This window comes from Chiloscyllium plagiosum, unplaced genomic scaffold (genome assembly GCF_037043375.1).
Source record: "Chiloscyllium plagiosum isolate Xiang-an unplaced genomic scaffold, Cpla_swu_hap1 HiC_scaffold_35, whole genome shotgun sequence".
Lineage (NCBI taxonomy): Eukaryota > Metazoa > Chordata > Chondrichthyes > Orectolobiformes > Hemiscylliidae > Chiloscyllium > Chiloscyllium plagiosum.
In genome coordinates this window covers 37898214-37918095 of record NW_028270173.1, presented here as the reverse complement: position 1 = coordinate 37918095, position 19882 = coordinate 37898214, and the positions used below count along the sequence as shown (strand labels likewise).

The window sequence follows — 19882 nt, the reverse complement described above, 5'->3', positions numbered from 1 at the left end:
GAAGCTTAGACTCCAGCTCTTCAACTCTGAGCCAGAGTTCTTCCAGCAACCAACATTTACTACAGACATGGTCACTGGGAACCACAATGGGGTCCACCAGCTCCTACATCATGCAGAAACAACACATCCTCTAACCCTCCATTCTTACTTCATTTTATTAGTTCTGAATTTGTTTTTAAATTTTTAAACTTTTTGTATCTCTGCTTATGCAAGTTGTAACCAATAAATTAACGATATTCAATTTAGCACAGATTTGAATTTTGCAGACCCATTATGAGCCAATCAAATCAAAGCCCTCCTGTGATATCACTTTTCAGTTTCTCAGTTGAAATCATTTCAAATCAGAATCTCTTACCTTCCCAGACTGCTCTCTGTTCATGATTAGAATGGTACTGGAAATGTACAGCAGGTCAGGCAGCATCTGAGGAGCAGGAAAATGACCTTTTCAGGCAAAAGCCCTTCATCAGGAAGGAGGCTGGGCACCTCAGGGGTGGAAAGATAAATGGGGAGGCTGGGAGGGGTGGGGGGAGGGGAGAGAGGTGGGAGAGGTGGGACTGGGGAGAAGGTAGCTGAGAGTGCAATAGGTGGATGGAGGTGGGGTGAAGGTGATAGGTCGGAGAAATGAGGAAACTGGTGAAGTCCACATTGATGCCATGGGGTTGAAGGGTCCTGAGGCAGAAGATGATGCGTTCTTCCTCCAGGTGTCAGATGGTGAAGGGGTGGAGGTGGAGGAAGCCCAGGACCTGCATGTCCTTCGCAGAGTGGGAGGGGGAGTTGAAATGTTCAACCATGGGCTGGTGGGGCTGATTGGTGTGGGTGTCCTGGAGATGTTCTCTGAAGCGCTCTGTGAGGAGATGTCCGGTCTCCCCAATGTAGAGGAGACTGCATTGGGAGCAATGGATACAATAAGTTATGTTTCAATGCAGGTGAAATGTTTTAATGGATGTGTAAGGCTCTTTTGGGGCATTGGACGGAGGTGAGGGGGAGAGGTGTGGACACAGGTTTTGCAATTCCCGCAGTGGCAGGGGAAGGTGCCGGGAGGGGAGGGTGGGTTGTTGTGGACTTGACTAGGTATTTGCTGAGGGAGTGGTCTTTGCGGAAAGCAGATAGGGGTGGGGAGAGAAATATAACTCTGTTGGTGGGGTCTGTTTGGAGGTGGTGGAAATGTCAGCGGGTCATTCGATTTATACAGAGGTTGGTGGGGTGGAATGTGAGGATCAGGGGTGTTCTGTACCCCCCCACCCCCGGTCCTCACCTCCCACCCCACCAACCTCTGTGTAAATCTCAACAGATCCCCCCCCCCTCCCCGGTCCTCAACTGGAGGAAGAACGCATCATCTTCTGCCTCAGGACCCTGCAACCCCAGGGCATCAATGTGGACTTCATCAATTTCCTCACTTCCCCTCCCCCCCCACTTTACCCCAGTTCCAACCTTCCAGCTCAGCACTGTCCTCATGACCTGTCCCACCTGTCAATCTTCCTTCCTACCTATCTGCTCCACCCTCCTCTCTGACCTATTACCTTCACTCCCACCTCCACTCACCTATTGCACTCTCAGCTACCTTCTCCCCAGTCCCATTCCCCCCCACCTCCCATTTATCTCTCCACCCCCGAGGCTCCCAGCCTCACTCCTGATGAAGGGCTTTTGCCTGAAACGTTGATTTTCCTGCTCCTCCTGCTGCCTGGCCTGCTGTACTTTCCCAGCACCACTCTAATATTGACTCTAATCTCCAGCATCTGCAGTACCTACTTCTGCTTGCTCTCTGTTCATTCTCCATTATCTACTCCAGCCCCACAACCCTCTGTGTTCTGCACTTTCGCAATCTGGGTACGCTGAGTGTCTCCTGGTTTTGATCTCTCGTATCATTGGTGGCTCCACTGTCAGCTGTCTGAGTCCTAAGCCTCGGCATCCACTCCGTAAACATCTCCAGGACCCCATCTGCACTTTCTTCCCAGCAAATGTGATTTAAAGCCTAACTCATTGACCAAACTTGTAGCCAAATGGTCCAGGAGGTGAAGTGGTGGTGCAATAAGAGTGTCACTATACTAGCAATCCAGAACACCATGCTGATGTTCTGAAAACATGAGTCTGAATCCCATCATGGTATCTGAATTCAATAAAAGCCTGGAATTGAAAAGCTGGCCTAATGGTGACCATTAGCCGATTATCCATTCTTGTTAAAAACTGATCTGGTTCACTAATCCTTTTAAGGATGGAAATCTGTCACCCTAACCTGGTCTGATATCCACATGGCTCTAGATCCAAAACAATGATTTTGAACTGCCCTCTGGCCAATAAGGGATCAGCAATAAATGTTGACCTTGCCAGCATGCCCACATTCTATGAACAAATAATAAAATAAGTCCTATGTGGCTTGATGTTATATTTTGTTTTATAATGCTTCTGTAAAGCACTTTGAGATGTTTCATTATCTTAGAGGCACCTTCTAATTTTAAGTTGCTGATTCCGAACGTTAGCAATTGTTAGAATTGCCTGTTTAAGCCCAGACTGTTGAGAATGTCCTGAGCAGAGAATCATTGGGCCCTCTCTTATTATCTTTGATGTTACTTATTCCAGTAATTTCAACGGGTCTGTATTAAGGCTCAGACGGTAGTACAATCATCTCGGAGTAAAACCAGGTGGAGGGGTTCAAGTCCAACTCTGGAAGTTTGCCAACAATCCAGGCGAATAAATCCAGCATGGTACTGAGGGACCGCTGAACTGTCAGAGACGCTGTCTTTCATATGGAATGTCAAACTTAGGACTTCACCTCAGATGTGAAAGATACCCTTACCTATGTTTGAAAATGGTCTCCACAGTGTCCTATTGACAAAGCTTATCCCGCACAGCATCACAGTGTGAAAATTCAGTCACTGTCACAGCATTGTTTAATAATACTGATGTGCATAAACTGGCTGTCCTGTTTCCAATGATAGAACAACACTGATACTTCAACAAATACTTGAGGACAAATACTAGAGACAAATACTTCAACTTGAGGACAAGTGCTCGAGAGTGTCCTGTGAATTTTTTAATTAGCAATAGATTGATGAGTAGAAATACTGGGTTTATTTCTGTGTCACTCTGATTTGCTACAATTCACTTGTTGTCTATTGCTTTCTCCTAGGGTGAAGATGGGTTCTCAGGCTTCAAGGGAGACATGGGCCTCAAAGGCGAACGAGTAAGGATGCTGGTTTTATAATGGCTTCTAGAGTCTAGACCTAGAGAGCATGGCCTTTGAAGACAGGGCATGTGATTTAAGACTTAGGAGGAGGTGGAGGAATTTCTCCCCTCAGATGATGGTGAATTTTTAGAATTCTGTACCTCAGAGTTTTGGGGAAGCTCAGTCATTGAGCACGTTCAAGACAGAAGATGATAGTTTTCTAGACACTAATGACATTGAGGGATATGGAATAATGTAGGATCTGGACGTTGCTCTGCCATGATCTAATTCAGTGGCAGAGCAGGCTTGACAGGCTTATAAGTCTACACTTTCATGTGTATCATTGCATTAGGATAAGGAAATAGGATCTGGAGTGGCAATTTGACTCCTCAAGCCTGCTCCACTAATCAATAAGATTGTGGCTGATTGGATTGGGCCATAGGCTGTAAAGACAGATGACTCACTGAATTCACAGGTAAGTGTCTTATGTCATGTGTTCAATCTGTAGACACTCTCAAGCCTTCAGACAACAAGCAGTTGAGGTGTGAAATGCCAATGTCCTCCAAATGCCTGTCGCTGCTAGATAGGAGAATGTGGGACTGATTGAAGGGGCAGCAGCAGAAACTGTGTGTGTGGATGGTTATTTGGATAAATAATAATGCGCAAGGGTATTTCGACAGAGCAGGGGATCAGTAGTAGTTAGTGATGCTCATTTGAAGAGCCAGTGTAGTCATTATGGGTTGGATGGTCTCCCTCCATGCCATAAGACCTCTGTGATTCTGTGAAGAGGATTAGGCATCATCCTGGCATTACGTGCATTGTGCACTTTTTTCAGTATTTATTCTTCCATCGTCAGCATTTTGGTTTCAAAATAATAAAGACAGTTAAATTAAAACTAATTCTGATGGCACTAATGAAGGAATTACACAATTGCCACTGTGCTTGATTAGATAGTTGGAATGGACTTTTTAATTCATTTGATGCACTGTAACTGGCACTGGAGATACCAGTATTTAGAGTCCATCCCTGATTTCTCTGGAAAAGGTAGTGACCTACTTTCTTGAGCTGCTCAAGTCTGTGGGAGTAAATATGCTCACAGTGCTGTAAGGGATGGAGTCCTAGAGTTTGAACAATGGCACTGAAGAATCACAATGTATAGTTGCAGGTCAGGATGGTGAGTTGCTTGGAGGAGAACCTGTAGGTATTGAGGGTGTTCCCATATATTTGCTGCTCTTGCCCTTCTAGTTGGTAGAGGTCATGGGTTTGAAACGTGCTGTTGATGGAGTCTTGGTGAATTCCCAGTGCATTGTGCAGGTGTACACAATCGATATGAGCTCTCAGTGACAGCAAGGCAGTGAATAATTAATGGGTGCCGGTCAAACATGCTGTTTGTCCTGGTTTGTGTCAAGCTTCTCTGGTGCTGTTGGAGCTGCACACATCCAAACAAGTGAAGAGTGTTCCATCACTCTCCTGACTTATGCCTTGTAGATGAGCCAGAGGATTTGGGGAACTAGGAGATCAATTACACACCGCAAGATTTCTTGCCTCTGACTTGGTCTATAGGTACAGTATTTATTTGATTTGTCCAGTTTGGTTTCTGATCAGTACTAACATCCAGGATATTGCTAGTTGGCAATTTAATTGGTGATGTCATTGAATGTCAAGGGATGATGCTTGGATTACCTGACATTGTGAGGTGAAAATGTTACTTGCCACACCTCCAACCAAGTCTGAACATTGTCCAAGTTTTGCTGAAATTTTAAGTTTCTGTGGAATTGCGAATGGTGTTCAACAGTATGTAAACATCAACGAGCGTCCTTATCTGCACCTTTGAATCGTTGAGGGTACTGAGATAGAAATTCTCCAGAAAGGTGCTGAAAGAGATATCTGTATCAATTGTGGTATGGAAAAGAATGATTAAAATAGTTAAAGGCAACATACCTTGAATCATGAAGGTGGGTTTTCACTGTCTTCTGACCAAATGTACTTTGGAGGCGTGTGTTCATGCGCCTGCCTGACAATGCATTAACCATACTATCTCGTCTCTCTCTCTCTCTTTCTGTCTCTCTCTCACACGTTCTCTCTTTCTCTCATTCTCTCTTTCTCTCACATTGTCTCTCTCTCATTCTCATTATCTCTCTCTCTCATTGTGTGTATGTGTGTCTGTCTGTCTCTCTCGCTCTCATTTTTTATGTCTGTCTCTCTCTCTCTCTCTTCCCCCCCGTCTCTCTCCCCCCACGTGTCTCTCCTCCCCCCCCCACCCCATTTCTCTCTCTCTCACACTCTCTCTCCATCTTTTTCTCTCTCTCTCTCTGTCAAATATGGTTGTACTCCATTGACTTAGCAATTCTGCTCATCTGGAAAGATTTGTGACACTTGCATTTTTAAAAAGTATTAATTGTCCTTTTCCCTTTTTCTATCAGGGAGAGATTGGGCCAACCGGTCCTCGAGGGGAGGATGGACCCGAAGGTCCCAAAGGTCGTGTAGGACCTCCAGGTGACCCTGGTCCCTTGGGTGCACCAGGTGAGAAGGTGAGAGACATTGTGGTCTGACAGTCCCCATCTCAACTCTTCTTCCAGCCCATGTCAGGTGACAGGGATATGTTCCCTCTGAGACTTATCCGTTTTCTCTCTGTCTCCATCTCCATCTCTTTCTGTCTGTCTCTCACTGTCCTAGCTCCTTCCTTCCCTCAATTTGCCTGTTCTCTTAACTCTCACCCTTCAACTCTGATCTCTTGCCATTCTCTACCTTCCTCACATCCTATTCTGACTCCTTTCCTCACCTGCCACCATTTCTCCCTACGCTTGAACGCCTTACTACCACCACAGCCCCCCCCCCCCCCCCCCCCCCCCCCCAACCTTTGTGTCTTCCTGTGGTTTTTAAAAAAATTCTCCTGTTCCTGTTCTCCCCTTCCCTGGTCCACCTTGTTGAGAATTAAGTCAGTTCTGTCAAAGTTTAACATATGAATTGGAATGGGAGTTGGATCACTGTTCCCCTCTAAGCTTTTGACCTTATATCCCTGGCACCATGTGGATTGATCTACTGTGCACACTATTGCTTCCTCCTTCCTTCCCTGTGGCTCAGCGTATCTGCTGTTGGAACCTTAACCCATACCCTTTGTTGCCATGAGGTTCCCCTTCTCCAACACCCTTGTCGTCTTTATGTCCAATCCTGTACCAAGACATACGCACCCACTAATAAAACCGCGCGCGCGCGCGCACACACACACATATCCTGACAAAGATTCTCACCTCAAAGCCTCGGATATTGTTAAAAACTGAAGACACATGCATTCTGCACTCATCAGGACACATGCAAGAATGCCAATTTTCAGACGATCACAACAATTTACACTACAGGGGAAAAAGGATGCTGATTGGTCGATAAGTGAATGCTGATTGCAGCATCACTGTGAAGAAAGTAACAGCGAGGTGGAGGCTCCACTAACATCCACGTAACTCTAAGAGGATGTCTTGAAGCACCCCTTCAGCACTCAGTGCCCTTTTCTGCTCATATAACTTGTTGTGATAATTTAAAATTTGGCACTCTTACATGTTTCCTGATAAACCGCGGGATTGAAAACTTCAGCAGGATATCTCTCTTCACAGCAGTACTCCAAATCTCATCTTTGTATTTCAGTTCCTCATTGGTTTGGCACCTCACTTTCTTCATCATTGCCACCAGCCCTGCAAACCCCCATGAACTCAATGTTCATCTGACTCAGCTTTTCTGTAGGATTTCTTGCTGTGGCCCACCACTGGAGACAGTGCCCTGAGCTGTCTAGACCCTGGCCTCTGAGATTTCCTTCCAAAACCTTTGTGTTTCAATATGCCCCTCATCCTTTTAAGTCATGTGCTTAAAAATCAATCCCTGTAACCAAACCTTTGGTTGTCAGATCTGATAGCTGCCTTCCCTCCTGTAACTCTATGTCAAAGTTCAACTGATAAATTTCCAATGAAGGGCCATGTTTGCTATAAAATAAGTTAGTTGTCAATTGTCAATAAATTTACATGTTAAATAGATACTCGGTGCATTGTAATCATCCCTGTTTCATTACCTCCGTTTCACTGTTTTTAGGGTAAACTTGGAGTGCCCGGTCTCCCTGGTTACCCTGGACGCCAGGGACCTAAGGTAAGAAGATTGAAGCAAAAGCTGTCAAATGTGGCAGAGTTACACAGCATTTTATAATCAGCAAATTATTTGATATTTCATTTACATCTTCAGAAACACTTTATTTCCAGTGCATGTATATATACATAAGTACCACTGTTTGTGTTTCTGTGTGTTTGTGTCTATTTATGTATGCACATGTCAGTAGTCTGGCCTGGGAGTCAGTAACTTGTGGGATTGAAGCTCACGGCATAGATATGATACAGGCTGATACTCCTCATACATCCCTGAGAGCCCGCTGCACTCTTGGAAATTCCATCTTTTGGATAAGATGTGAAACTGGTACCCCAGCAGCCCTCTCAGGTCAACATGCAAAGTCCCATGGCCAGAGTTTCAAAGAAGGAAGGGGTGTGCCATCCAGTATCCTGACCTATATTTATCATTCACGCACCATCACAAATGTGTGTGAGTTGGCTGTCATATTTCCGACAAAAGAGAGTACATTTTGGGACATCTTGAGGTTGTGAGAGGAGCTATATAAGTGCATCTTTATTTCAGATATTTCCAGGATGCTTGTTTATTGTATTCTATCTATATGTCTGTGTGTGTGTGTGTATTTGTCTGTGTGAAAGTGTGCATGCATATGTTTGTTTATACATTTGTCTATATGTGTGTGCATTTTGTATAATCCCTACAATGTGGAAGCAGGCGATTTGGCCCATCAAGTCCACACTGATCCTCTGAGGTGCCACTGCCTACCCTATCCCTACATTTCCCAAGGCTAACCCACTTAGCCTGTACATCTTTGGACCATGGTAGGACACTGGAACACCTGAAGGAAACTCGTGCAGATACAGGGCAAATGTGCAACTCCACGCAGACAGGTGTCCGAGGCTGGTATTGAACCCGGGTCCCTGGCGTTGTGAATCTGCAATACTAGCCACTGAGCCACCATGCTGACCACTTGTATCTGTGTGTAAAAGAAAGTGTGCCCACTTTCACCTATGGATGTGCCTTTGTTCCATTTCTGGACCCATGCCCAGTTGTTTAGACCTGCAGTTGTGTAGTTAGGTTCACTCAGCTTGGACCATATCAGCACAGCATGTGGAATCTTAGGAAACGCACAGAAGCTGTGATGAATGGACTGGAACAGCTGTCTCCCGGATCTCACTTGATTGAGGGGCGGCCCCACACTGTGAGTGAAGCTTACATGTTCTTGGAGGGGGAACTCCTTCAGGGGAATAGAGGGAGTGGAGTTGAAGTGCAGTGGGGGAGATGGGGCGAAGATGTTCTACGTTTTACCCTCCTCTGCCAGCCCACAACCACAGAATCAGTTGGCAATTCTGCCTAAACTAATTCCAGTAACTTCATGCATCTTCCCAGAGCTGCCTCACCTTGATTCACTGAAATCCCCTTAGTTTGCTTGTTTGTTTGTTCTGTATTTCATGCTGGGGAATAGTGGGTGGTGGTTGATGTTGGTTCTCGCTCAAGTTTTGTCTAAATATCTGTTTCCTTTCTCCAGGGTTCTCTTGGTTTCCCCGGATTCCCAGGAGCTAACGGAGAGAAAGGTGCTAGGGTAAGTCCCAGATGAAATCTTTGACCATTGAAAACACAGCGATATACTCCTGAATGTCTGAGTTTTAATAAGGAAAGTCATGATAAGCAATTAATGACTCATCATATGTTTCTCTTCTCTCCCATTTTCTCTCTCTCTCTCTCTTTCTCTCTCACTCTCTCACTCACTCACTTTCACTGTTTCTCACCCCTCCCTCGCTTTTGTGCCTTTTGTCCCTCACTTAATCTCTATTTGTTTTGTTCTTATTATCTACTCTGTCTGTGTTGCTGTATGTTTCTGTGCCCACTTCCCTTTCTCTCTCTTTGTTGTCTTGCTGACTCTGCTCTTTGTCTCCAAAAAATCCTTCTCTCTCCCTCCGTCACTCCTCCATCTGTCTCTCCCTTCTTTCACTGCCCCTTCTTTGTCTCCCCCCCCCATCCTTCTTGACCTTTCCTTCGACCACTCCCTTCACTCTGCCTCTCCCGTCTCACTTGGTCTCCTATCTCTGTTTCGCCATCTCATGCTTTCACCACACTCTGTCTTGCTTTTTCACTCTCTCTGTTTCTTTTGCTGTACCTCCTCTGTTTCTCCCTTCATCTTTTTCCCTGTCCTTTCCTTTCTATTCCTGACTCTTCTGTCCTTTCTTGGCATCTTTCTCCCGTCACATTCTTTTTCTTCTCTGTCTGACTCCCTCACATGTTGTATGTTTCTTTCGCCCTGTAATCTATCTCTGCCATTGAACTCTTTATCCTCTCTTTTCCATCTCATCCTTGTCATACTCTCTTGTCTCTTTCCTAATATTTTTGCCCTCAATTTGTGTCCTTCTTGCTGTCCTCCTGTTTTGCCTCCTATCTTTTTCCTCCCTCTCTGTCTTGCACTTGTTTCTCTTCTTTTTATTTCTGCATCTTTTGCCTCCATATCTCAAACTTGTTCTTCCTCCTACACTCCCAGGGCTTGCAAGGCAAGTTGGGTCAACGAGGACAGCGTGGACCTACGGTATGTCATTATCTTTACCAATCAGTAAGAGTTTGAATGGGAATCTTTCCCAGTAATTATCGAAACAGAGTCTGAATAGAGTGTCATATTGTTGGGTCTTAGAGTGGAAAAGCAAAAGGACATTGGGAAGGTGATTTAGAGCAGGCGCAGATCCTTTAACTCCACTCCCACATCGGACTACAAGTGGCTAGGATTTAGACAGTCTCTGACTGATGACTAATTTTGGCTTTCTCTCCAAGGGTCCACGTGGTCAACGAGGACCAAGAGGAGCAACTGGAAAACCAGGGGCAAAGGTGAGTGCTTGGACAATGGTGGAGATCATACTCAATGTGAGGTGGATGTTAGAGAATCATTAGAGGCAGGTTTCATTATCCTGGATATGATCGACTAGCAGAACAGTAAACCGAAGACATGTATGTAACAAAGAGAGAGAGAGTGTTAAGTGAGAGTTTTACACTGCGAATGTTTACTCCTGAGGGTGCAGTGTGTAATGGAGTGAGATTTAAAATTTTACATTAAAGGTATCTGTGTGACAGTGTGATGTATGACAGTTTTATGCTGAGAGTGTATATATAACAGACAGTTCTTAACTGAGAGACGTAAGACTGAGCATGTTATGTGAGGCTTGTACTAAATATATAACTGACAGTGTGTCACAATTAAGAGTTTGATTTGAATATGTGTAACATATTGTTATACTTGAGAGTTTTACAATGGGAGGAAAGTGTGTGACAGGTAGCTGTACCAGCGTGCATGTGAGAATGCTGAACGGTTTGAGCGAACCGTGTCTTGGAAGGCCAGTTCATTCTGTGTCATGAATGTTGCAATTTACTTTGTTCTTTTGCCGTTTTTAACAGGGAAGCTCGGGAACTGATGGGCCTCCGGGTCCTCCTGGAGAACGGGTGAGTGTATCCAGTGTACCGCAGAACAAATGATGCTTTCAGGATAGGCAAAGATCTGTTTTTACTAATAAGTCAATTTCATTTTGAACTCTTGGATGCTTATTTCATCCTATTCTACAAACTCGTTTGCATCTTAGTCGTGAGTCCTGTTCATTGCCCTTCCCTAGAGATATTTAAGATTTTCCTTGAGAGATAAATCTATAAGTGTGAGAGTTGATAGAATTGTGCATGACTTCTTACTTCTAATGATCAAGTGCTACATTTTCAGTCTCCTCATCACAGTGAACAATTGTGTCGAAGGATGTTGCGTAGACTGGCATTTTCTAAGGGAATTCTAATTCTAGAGGGCGTGGTTGCCTTGGAAACTGGCCCACTGTGTTAACAGGACTTTCTTTTTTGTTGAGGACTTTTATGGTCTTCAGAAAGCGCACGGATTCCTTTAACTGTGGAGGAGGGCAATGTAACTCCCATCACTACACCAACCTGCTGCCAATCCAATCTCCTACACGTGGCATGGGCACACTCTCAATTTGTGCTGCTCATCACACCCACCCCACTTTGTCAGTAAAGCCTGGCACATTGGGATGATGGTCACAGTTAATGGGGATGAGCAGTCCCACATCAGATCTGTTCAGAAATGGTCAGCCTCATGTCATCAGTGGAGCTGGCCAAAGACATGTCAAGGCTGACCTCTGACCAACCATTGCCCTGACTGCAAACTGCCTGTCCAAAATGGCAGCAGTTGAAAAGGACTCAGTGCGGTCCATGTGGTCGGACGCCGGGATGTGGGAAGGAGGGACATGTCAGTCTGCTCTCAATTCAAACCCTACTCACTGCTGCGTTGACCTGGTTCAGCCATTTACGAGTCAATTGTCCTTGACATCTGAGCCCATAAATGCACTCTCCGTTAATGTTCTCTATGAGATTGAGTGACCCTTGTTTGAATGCTGTGACACCAGTGCTGATCTGGTCCATAGTGTTTGAGTCGGGGTTTAGAACTGAAGTGTATAACACGTGAAGCTTAGTTTTGGCTCTTGAACTGACTTTTAGATAGTTGTGGAGGGATGGTGTAGGGGGATGAGCTGAGTACAGTTCACAGGTCGGCGCAACATTGAGAGCCGAAGCGTCTGTTCTGCGCTGTATTGTTCTATGTACCGAGATTGTGCCCCTGCTGTTGAACATTGCCGTGCACAGGTGAGCAAATGGGTTTGCTTTGATCAACTTGAGACTGTATATTGTTTTTATTAAATAATATACTTCTCTTTATAACTCTTCCAGGGTCTTCCAGGGCCTCAAGGATCAACTGGCTTTGCAGGACCAAAGGGACCACCTGTAAGTGAATTTGAATGGTTTCTTTCATTACACACATGCACATGCACACAGACACTCCTGCTCGTTAATGTGAAATGGGGTGTTTGTCTCAGGGAAAACTCAACAGAGAAGCAATGACAGACATATATGGGGATACTTTACAGTGCTTACAATAAGTGTCGCCACATGCGAAAGAAAACTATAAAGGAGGGACACAACACTTGAGCTTAACTAACGAAGTTATGGGAAGTCTTAAACTTAAGGAGAAAAAGCATAGAAGTAAACAAAAGTGTGAGCCAGGTCAAATAACTGGGCAGAATATAAAGTATGACAAATGATGACTAAAAGATTAACCAGGAGAAAGAAGCTATATTATGAGAGGAAGTAGAAATGAATGTGAAAGCTAATTACAAGAGTTTCTACAGGTAATCGCTGGACTGTTAATTCAGAGACCCAGATAGTGTTCTTGCAACCTGGGTTCGAATCCCAGGTGGAATTTGAATTCAATAAAAGAAATTTAGAATTAAGAGTCTAATGATGACCATGAATCCATTGTTTGTTGGAAAAACCCATCTGGTTCACTGATGTCCTTTAGGGAGGGAAATTGGCATCCTTACCTGTTGTGGTCTAAATTTGACTCCAGACCCACAACAGCCTGGTTGACTCCTGACTGCCCTCTGGGCAATAAGTGCTGGTCCAGACAGTGACACCCTCATCCCATGAATGAATAATAAGAGGAAATTAGAGGAAAAGACCAAATAGAATGTCGAGCTTTAGTGACTGAGAATGAGAGTTAGATAATAAGAAATGGCGAATGAAATGAGCAAATATTTTACTTATGTCTATGTTATAGAGGATACAAAAAACATTCAGATAAAAGCTTCGATCAGGAGGTGCAAGGGAGAATGGAACTTGTTGAAATTCCAATCACTGATGTAACTGATAATGATGGATATGTGTGCTGACAAGTCCCCATTTTTAATGGGCAACACTCTAGGGTCATAACAGATAGGAAATGACTTAGTAGAATCATCCCTGTTAATTTTCCAAAATTGGTAAGCTTCTTCCATAAACAGCAGTTGATGCTAGATCAGGTGTTACATTTGAAATGATAAGATATTGTGAAGCAAAGGTTTTAAGGGATCTGGACCAAAGGCAGGTATGTGGAGTTAGGCTATAGATAAGCCATGATCTCGTTGAATAATGTACAGGCTAGAGGGGCTGAATGTCTGACTTACTCTTGTTCCTCTGTTCTGGAAAGGTTCCATCAGACTAGTAAGTAGCAACTGTAACTCCTCTATTCACAAAGGGAGAGTGGTAGAAATAAGGAAACTATAGGCCTGCTGTAGGTATGGTATTAGAATTGAGTATTAACGAGATTAGAGCTGGGAACCGAGTAATTGGAACAAGTCAAAATAGTTTTGTGTAGGGGAAATGTTTAACCAATTTATTGAAGTTCTTTGAAGGGATAGCATGATCTGTGGGTAACGGGGAGCCCATACATACGTATGTTTGGATTTCTAGAAGGCATTTGATGAGGTGTTGTGTAAAAGACTATTGCACAAAGTACGAGCTCTTAGCATTGTGATTAACATGCTAACATGATGGAAGATTGCCTGCAGAAAACAGAGTATGCGTAAATGGGTCTTTGTCTGATTGGCACGACATGCTAGGATCTGTCTTGGAGCCTCAGCTTTTTCTGGTTGATACCAATGACTTAGAGTAAAGGAATGTTATGTACATTAGCAGATGTCATAAAGGCAGGTAGGATAGTAGGTTGTGAAGGAGGTTTCAGATGTATGCAGATACGTTGCAAGAGTGGGCAAAAGTCTGGCAGATGGTGTATAATGTCAGGAAAAATGTGGTTTGCTTTGGCAGAAAGAATGAAATAAATAGTGTCAGGACTCCAGGTAGTTCATTTGAATATATAAATTTTGAAAATTAAAAATTTGGCTTGCATTTTTGCAGAGAATGAACTGTTGGAATTTTTTTTAATAACTTGAAAAGTGGCACTGTGTGTTCATTTATTGATTATATAAAGATGAAAGGTCTCTTGAAGAAGTTGGATTTTGATCCTTTTGTGGGACTTTCCTGTCCTGGTGATTTTGGAAGTAATTGACCAGCAACAGGATTTGAATGGGGTATAAATGACAGTTTGTCACTGAACTCAGGAGAAGGTTATAACACAGACCTTCCAAATGCCTTCAGCAACCAAAATCTCTATTTTTAATTGAAAAAGGCACAACACGTAAAGACTTTGCAAAAGAATGAAAACTTCTAAAACAAGCCGAGAACTGTACAAGTGAGCCTACATCTGGAGTACTGTAAGCAGTTTTGGTCTCCTTATCTGAAGAAAGATATTGTTTAATTGGAGGCATTTCAGAGAAGATTCACTGGGATGATCCTTGGTATGATGGATTGTGTTATGAGCAAAGGTCAGACAGCTTGGGACTCTACTCACTGGAATTTAGAAGAATGAGAGATTGTACCAAAATTTGAGGAAAAAGATATAGAGTCAATCTTTACTATATTAGAACAGGAAGCCAAATCAATTAAATGGCCAAAGGAAAATTGAACATTGCTCTTAAGGATTAGGTTGACAGGTAGAACATATGAACTTTATACATTGGACATAAAAGGGATATAATTTAAATCTGCATGTTGTTAATGAAGATGTTTCTATGGACTATGATACTGAAGAAAAAGATCTGTGCGTACAATAAAAGTGAGATAGAAGGAAAAGTAGGTAGTTCACAAAGAAAATCTTCTATAATTCAGTTAATTTATACACGATACTGACATTGTATTCTTGTACCTAGAAAAAGGACTATGGGAAGCTCTAACTATGTTATTTGGGAAATCTGTAAAACACTGACTACACTCTTAGAAGACCCAAAGACACATACACCAAACACCACTTACTTCTTCAACAAGGACAGTATCATCAAGCTAGTGGACCTACGCCTTACCACACTCTTCACCTCAACCTGAGCTACAAATCTTCTCAAAACTTGCTAACATCCAAAGGTACTATGTTAGTCAGACATGATGTGGATGATGAAGAATCAGAACTGATTAGAACAATATCTACATCTTTTAAGCCCCAAGAAACAACCTCAGGTAGAAAAGAAGATTCAGTATATGCTAGAAAATTATTCGATTGAACCTAGTCAACAAACAGATTATTGCAGGCACAGGCAAAAATAATATGGTCAATAAAGTTCCAAGCAGTGATTAAAAAGCTGAATGCAATCCTAATGAGTGAGCTAGTGACCTTGTGAAAGGGCAAATGATGCTAGTGACTTGGAGGTGGTTACAATAATATTGCAAAATAGTGAATCAGGAATGGAGAAGTCCGTAGGGTATTCTCTAAGAAATTAAAGCGGTATCTGAAGAAGTAATGTACAGTGGTAAAGGAGACTCTGGAGATTGTTACTGGCTCTTGAATGGTTTGAAGTTCGTATATCATAACAATCACAAAGGAACATGTCCATAATCCCTTGGCTTTTGTTGAAAAAGTTAAAGCTCAATGTGAGATTATATTGGTGGTGTTTATTACTTCAACGTCATAAATTCACATCATTGCAAAGGATAATGTAATTGCAGATGCATTATCAAGAATGTAAAGATAACTGCAATAATACACTGTGGTAAAATTCTCTGTATAATATTTGTCACACTGGGGTTTAATTTGCAGTGTGATACCTGTAATGCACAGGGCTAGTGTCCAGACAAACGTTGAAAAACTGAACAGCTGCATTGCATATCAGCCTTGAAACCTGCAGATATCAGATGCCACAGATTCAACCCTAAACTGACTCCTCCCCTCCAACTTCCCAAAACCCCATGCCCTTTCAAGTGAAATTAACAGCAGCCGATGTTCACAGCCATTAAAGAGCTGCAGAAATGAGAAGGTTGAGGCTAACACTGTGGTTTTCTGTGGCTAGGGACCACCAGGAAAGGACGGGCTTCCAGGACACCCTGGACAGAGAGGAGAAGTGGTGAGTACATCTTTCTGAATTCGATGGGATGAAAAAAAATGCTCTTGTGCATGGTCTTCCATGACACAAGATATCTCAGAGCACTGGGAGGGCTACTGTGCCTGTGAATGGGTTTCATTGGGAGGGATAATGCATCAGGGGTGGGCTTTGAAAGGTGACTAATAGATTGGGAGGATTGTGTTTATTTTTTTGCCAGCCTTTTGCCCAGCCTCATTTTTCTCCCTTCCTTGTGCCTCCAATGGTTCACCCTTACTAATATAACAATTCCTGTTGACAGGGATTCCAAGGCAAGACTGGCCCTCCAGGACCACCAGGTGTAGTTGGACCTCCGGTGAGGATAATTGTTTTAGATACCGCTGCTTCTCATGGTTTTAGCATTTCCTCTTTTTGGATGGTGATGTTGACGCTGCTGTTTGACTGCAGGGCGCTAGTGGTGAAACAGGACCGATGGGTGAGAGGGGACATCCAGGACCTCCTGGGCCACCTGGGGAGCAAGGTTTATCTGGTCAGTCTGGGAAAGAAGGCACCAAGGTGAGGGAATGAGTAGTTTTGACTATCAACAAACTTCTCCTCTCTTGGTGTTGATGTGTTGAGATTTTTACCAGTTTTGCCGATCTGTCTGTTCTCCTATGTGACTGTGTGAGGTGGTGGGCCTTCTGTTCGAGAAACTACAGTTCTCTGCCTGTTTTTGTGACCTGGGTCTGTGTGTTTGTGTTGTACTCCATATGTCAGCATGTCTGATTGTTTATCTACTTCAGCCTTTCTGCTCTCAGCCTGTGTAAAATGAGTCTGGTGCTGTGCAAAGGCCAATCCACCTCCAGATTTGTTTAAGCAGGGGAAAAAAAACAGTTTAACTTGGGAAAAATGCACACTGGTCTGACTAGTTTTAGAAACCTCAGTACCTTGCTCCAGTACAATCAGTACGTTCATTTCCAAGTGTTACTTTTTAAACATTTTTCTAATACAGGTAACTGTGAAGGGCCCAGGCTTGATACTGTGCAGGATCTGGACCTGGGAGTGTACAGGATCCAGACTTGCAACTGTACAAGTTTGTGCCTGTAACTGTGCAGAATCTGAGCCTGATACTGTATGATAACTGCTCTTGACTCTCAGCTCTTCAACAGCACAGTTTTTGTAAATGTCTGTCTTCAACCTAGACACAATGTGAGGCAGTAGCAAGTGTGACCAAACACATATAGTCTGAGTGGGTGAGTGTTTTAGATGGAGTTTTCTGAGTTCTTTTGTGATAGCTGGCAAGTTTTGCTTTCTGCTTTTTTTAGTCTCTCACCATGTCTCTGTCTCTGTCTGTCTGTCTGTCTCTCTCTGTCTCTGTCTTTTTCTCTCTCTCTCTCTGTCTCTGTGCATGTCTGTCTGTCTCTCTTTCTTTCTTTCTTTCTCTCTCTCGCTTTTTCATCCCCCCCTCCCCCAAACCAATAGAATTGTAATTGCTGAATGAAACTGTTTGTGGATATAGGGGGGAAATTAATCATCATGACAGAATGGAATAAGTTGGAAGTGGCAAAGACGCCAGAACCTGAGAGGTGTTCAGAAGCCCCACAGTGTGGAGCAGAGGTTTGGTTCCCTCAATTTAAACAGGTCTGACGTCCAGTCAGAGGGGTCAGTGAGGACGGAGCACTTAAAAGGGCTGGAGCTAGGCCATATCTATAAAAGGAAAAAAGCTCGGAGGAAGTGTAGGTGAAGCCTCACTTAGTGGAAGAGCTTCAGGGTGTACATCTGCAGCTGAACAAACATCTGATGGCAGCTGTTTGTGAGGGAAAGTGGATGAGGTTGGGGAAAACAAACACTGTTTGGGAAAAGGGAAGGTGACATATTCACAGACATCACTGATGGAGACCACCAGGGCAGATCACTGAATTAAATAAATTATCTGCTGGGAGAACTGAAGAACAGAACTACATCTCAAACCATGACCCATTAACATCAGGTTGATGTAAAGTTAACTGAAAGCGAGGTACGTAATGCAATGTACCAGGCACCCTACAGGAAGCAAACCTGAGGTTACAAACAACCAAACCCCTAGTAATTGAATTAATAAAACAGACAGAATCAAGTGGATGGATTATGGAACTGGGCAGTAAAGCCTTGGGAATGTAGCATAATTCAGAGACCAAATCCAAACCCAAAGCAAATTTTGAGTCTGTGTTAGGATGAAAAGAGTGCGTACACATTTTGTATGTATTGTTGTCTGAGATTTTGTATTGCTGTATCATGTTGATCTGGGAAATGAACCCTCACCATTTCAAACAAAAAGGGAAAAATAGGATAACAGTAAGCCACCGCTACTCTCAAAACAAGTTCCTGCCGAGCAACTTACCGAGAACAACCATTCACCGAGAACTCAAAACAGGCGGCAGCGGGATAGACTGAACAGTGAAAGAATTAGTTTCAGGTTTAAAACCCTAAATCCTCATACAGGCTGAGTAATTTGTTTTGTCTACATCTGACACTATCTACTTTTTTGACTTATCAGGTGTTTGTGAGTGTGTGTGTGTGTGTGTGTGTGTTTGATATCACATTTATTTTTCTCCTATTAGTAGGTAACAGCATTTCTCTGTTTCCCTCAAGTAAGCATTGCAATTTGGCTCCTTCATTTTGACCTAGATATTTATACCTCAAGTGAGAGAGCTGTTTCTGGAAAAATAAATCAAAACGTTTATTCTGACCGACTGAGTAGGTTTGAAATCCATCTGAACTGACCCTCCTCCTGTTGAACTGTAGTTAAGTCATTATCCCTGTTGTCTCTTCTACAGGGTGACCCTGGGCCACCTGGACCCCTGGGTAAGAATGGGCCGCCAGGCTTGAGAGGCTTCCCTGGTGAGACTGGATTGCCTGGAACTCCGGTGAGTAAATTGAGAATTCAAGCACAACACTGATAATCTAAATGAATTAGGAGCCCAGTATTAGACTGGGTGGGAAGCAGCAGCTTTTTTACACTAAACTGTATGAGTCTGCAGTGATTCTGGGTGTCAGGATTTGAAGTTACGAGAAAAAATCAAGTGAGTTGGGCTATCTCTGTATGTCTCTCTCTCTCTCTCTCTCTCTCTCTTTTTCTCTTTCTCTTTCTCTCTTTCTCTTTTTCTCTTTCTCTTTCTCTTTCTCTCTCTTTTTCTCTCTCTCTGTGTCTTTCTCTGTGTCTCTCTGTCTGTGTGCCACTGTCTCTCTCTCTCTCTCTCTCTCCGTCTGTCTCTGTCTCTCGTCGTGTCTCTGTCTCTCTCTGTCTCTGTCTCTCTGTCTGTGTCTGTGCCTCTCTCTGTGTCTCTCTCTGTCTCACTGTGATTCTGTCTCTGTCTCACTGTGTGTGTGTCTCTCTCTCTCTGTTTCTCTGTCTTTGTCTCTCTGCCTCTCTTTCTGTCGCTCTGTCTCTCTGTCTCTGTCTGTCTCTCTGTCTCTCTCTCTGTCTGTCTGTCTCTGTCTGTGTCTCTGTCTGTCTCTATCTCTCTCTCTGTCTCTTTCTCTCTGTATCTCTCTCTGTCTCCCTCTGTCTTTGTCTCTGTCTCTCTGTCTCTCGCAGTGTCTCTCTCTGTCTCTCTCTCTCTATCTGTCTCTCTCTCTGTCTGTCTCTCTCTCTATCTGTCTGTCTCTCTCTCTCTCTCTCTCTCTGTCTGTCTGTCTCACTGTGTCTCTCTCTGTCTGTCTCTGTCTCTCTTTCTGTCGCTCTCTCTCTCTGTGTCTGTCTCCCTCTGTCTTTCTGTGTCTCTCTGTCTGTGTGTGTCTCTTTGTTTGTCTCTCTCTGTCTGTCTCTCTCTCTCTGTCTGCCTGCCTGCCTCTCTGCCTGGCTCTCTGTCTGCCTGCCTGCCTCTCTGCCTGCCTGCCTCTCTGCCTC

The 19882-nt window shown here is 43.6% G+C and overlaps 1 protein-coding gene across 6 annotated transcripts in view; it reads left to right on the top strand.

Moving 5' to 3' along the window:
- The window catches only part of LOC122541220 (collagen alpha-1(V) chain-like), a 386777-nt gene that overhangs the window by 308146 nt on the left and 58749 nt on the right, over nt 1-19882 (top strand). For all 6 annotated transcript variants that reach the window (XM_087979516.1, XM_087979517.1, XM_087979518.1 and 3 more), the window contains 12 exons: nt 3128-3181; nt 5587-5694; nt 7241-7294; nt 8796-8849; nt 9780-9824; nt 10064-10117; nt 10682-10726; nt 12005-12058; nt 15985-16038; nt 16316-16369; nt 16462-16569; nt 18810-18899. In XM_087979516.1, coding sequence (XP_087835642.1) covers nt 3128-3181; nt 5587-5694; nt 7241-7294; nt 8796-8849; nt 9780-9824; nt 10064-10117; nt 10682-10726; nt 12005-12058; nt 15985-16038; nt 16316-16369; nt 16462-16569; nt 18810-18899 — 774 coding nt within the window. The remainder of the gene's footprint in view (nt 1-3127; nt 3182-5586; nt 5695-7240; nt 7295-8795; nt 8850-9779; nt 9825-10063; nt 10118-10681; nt 10727-12004; nt 12059-15984; nt 16039-16315; nt 16370-16461; nt 16570-18809; nt 18900-19882) is intronic.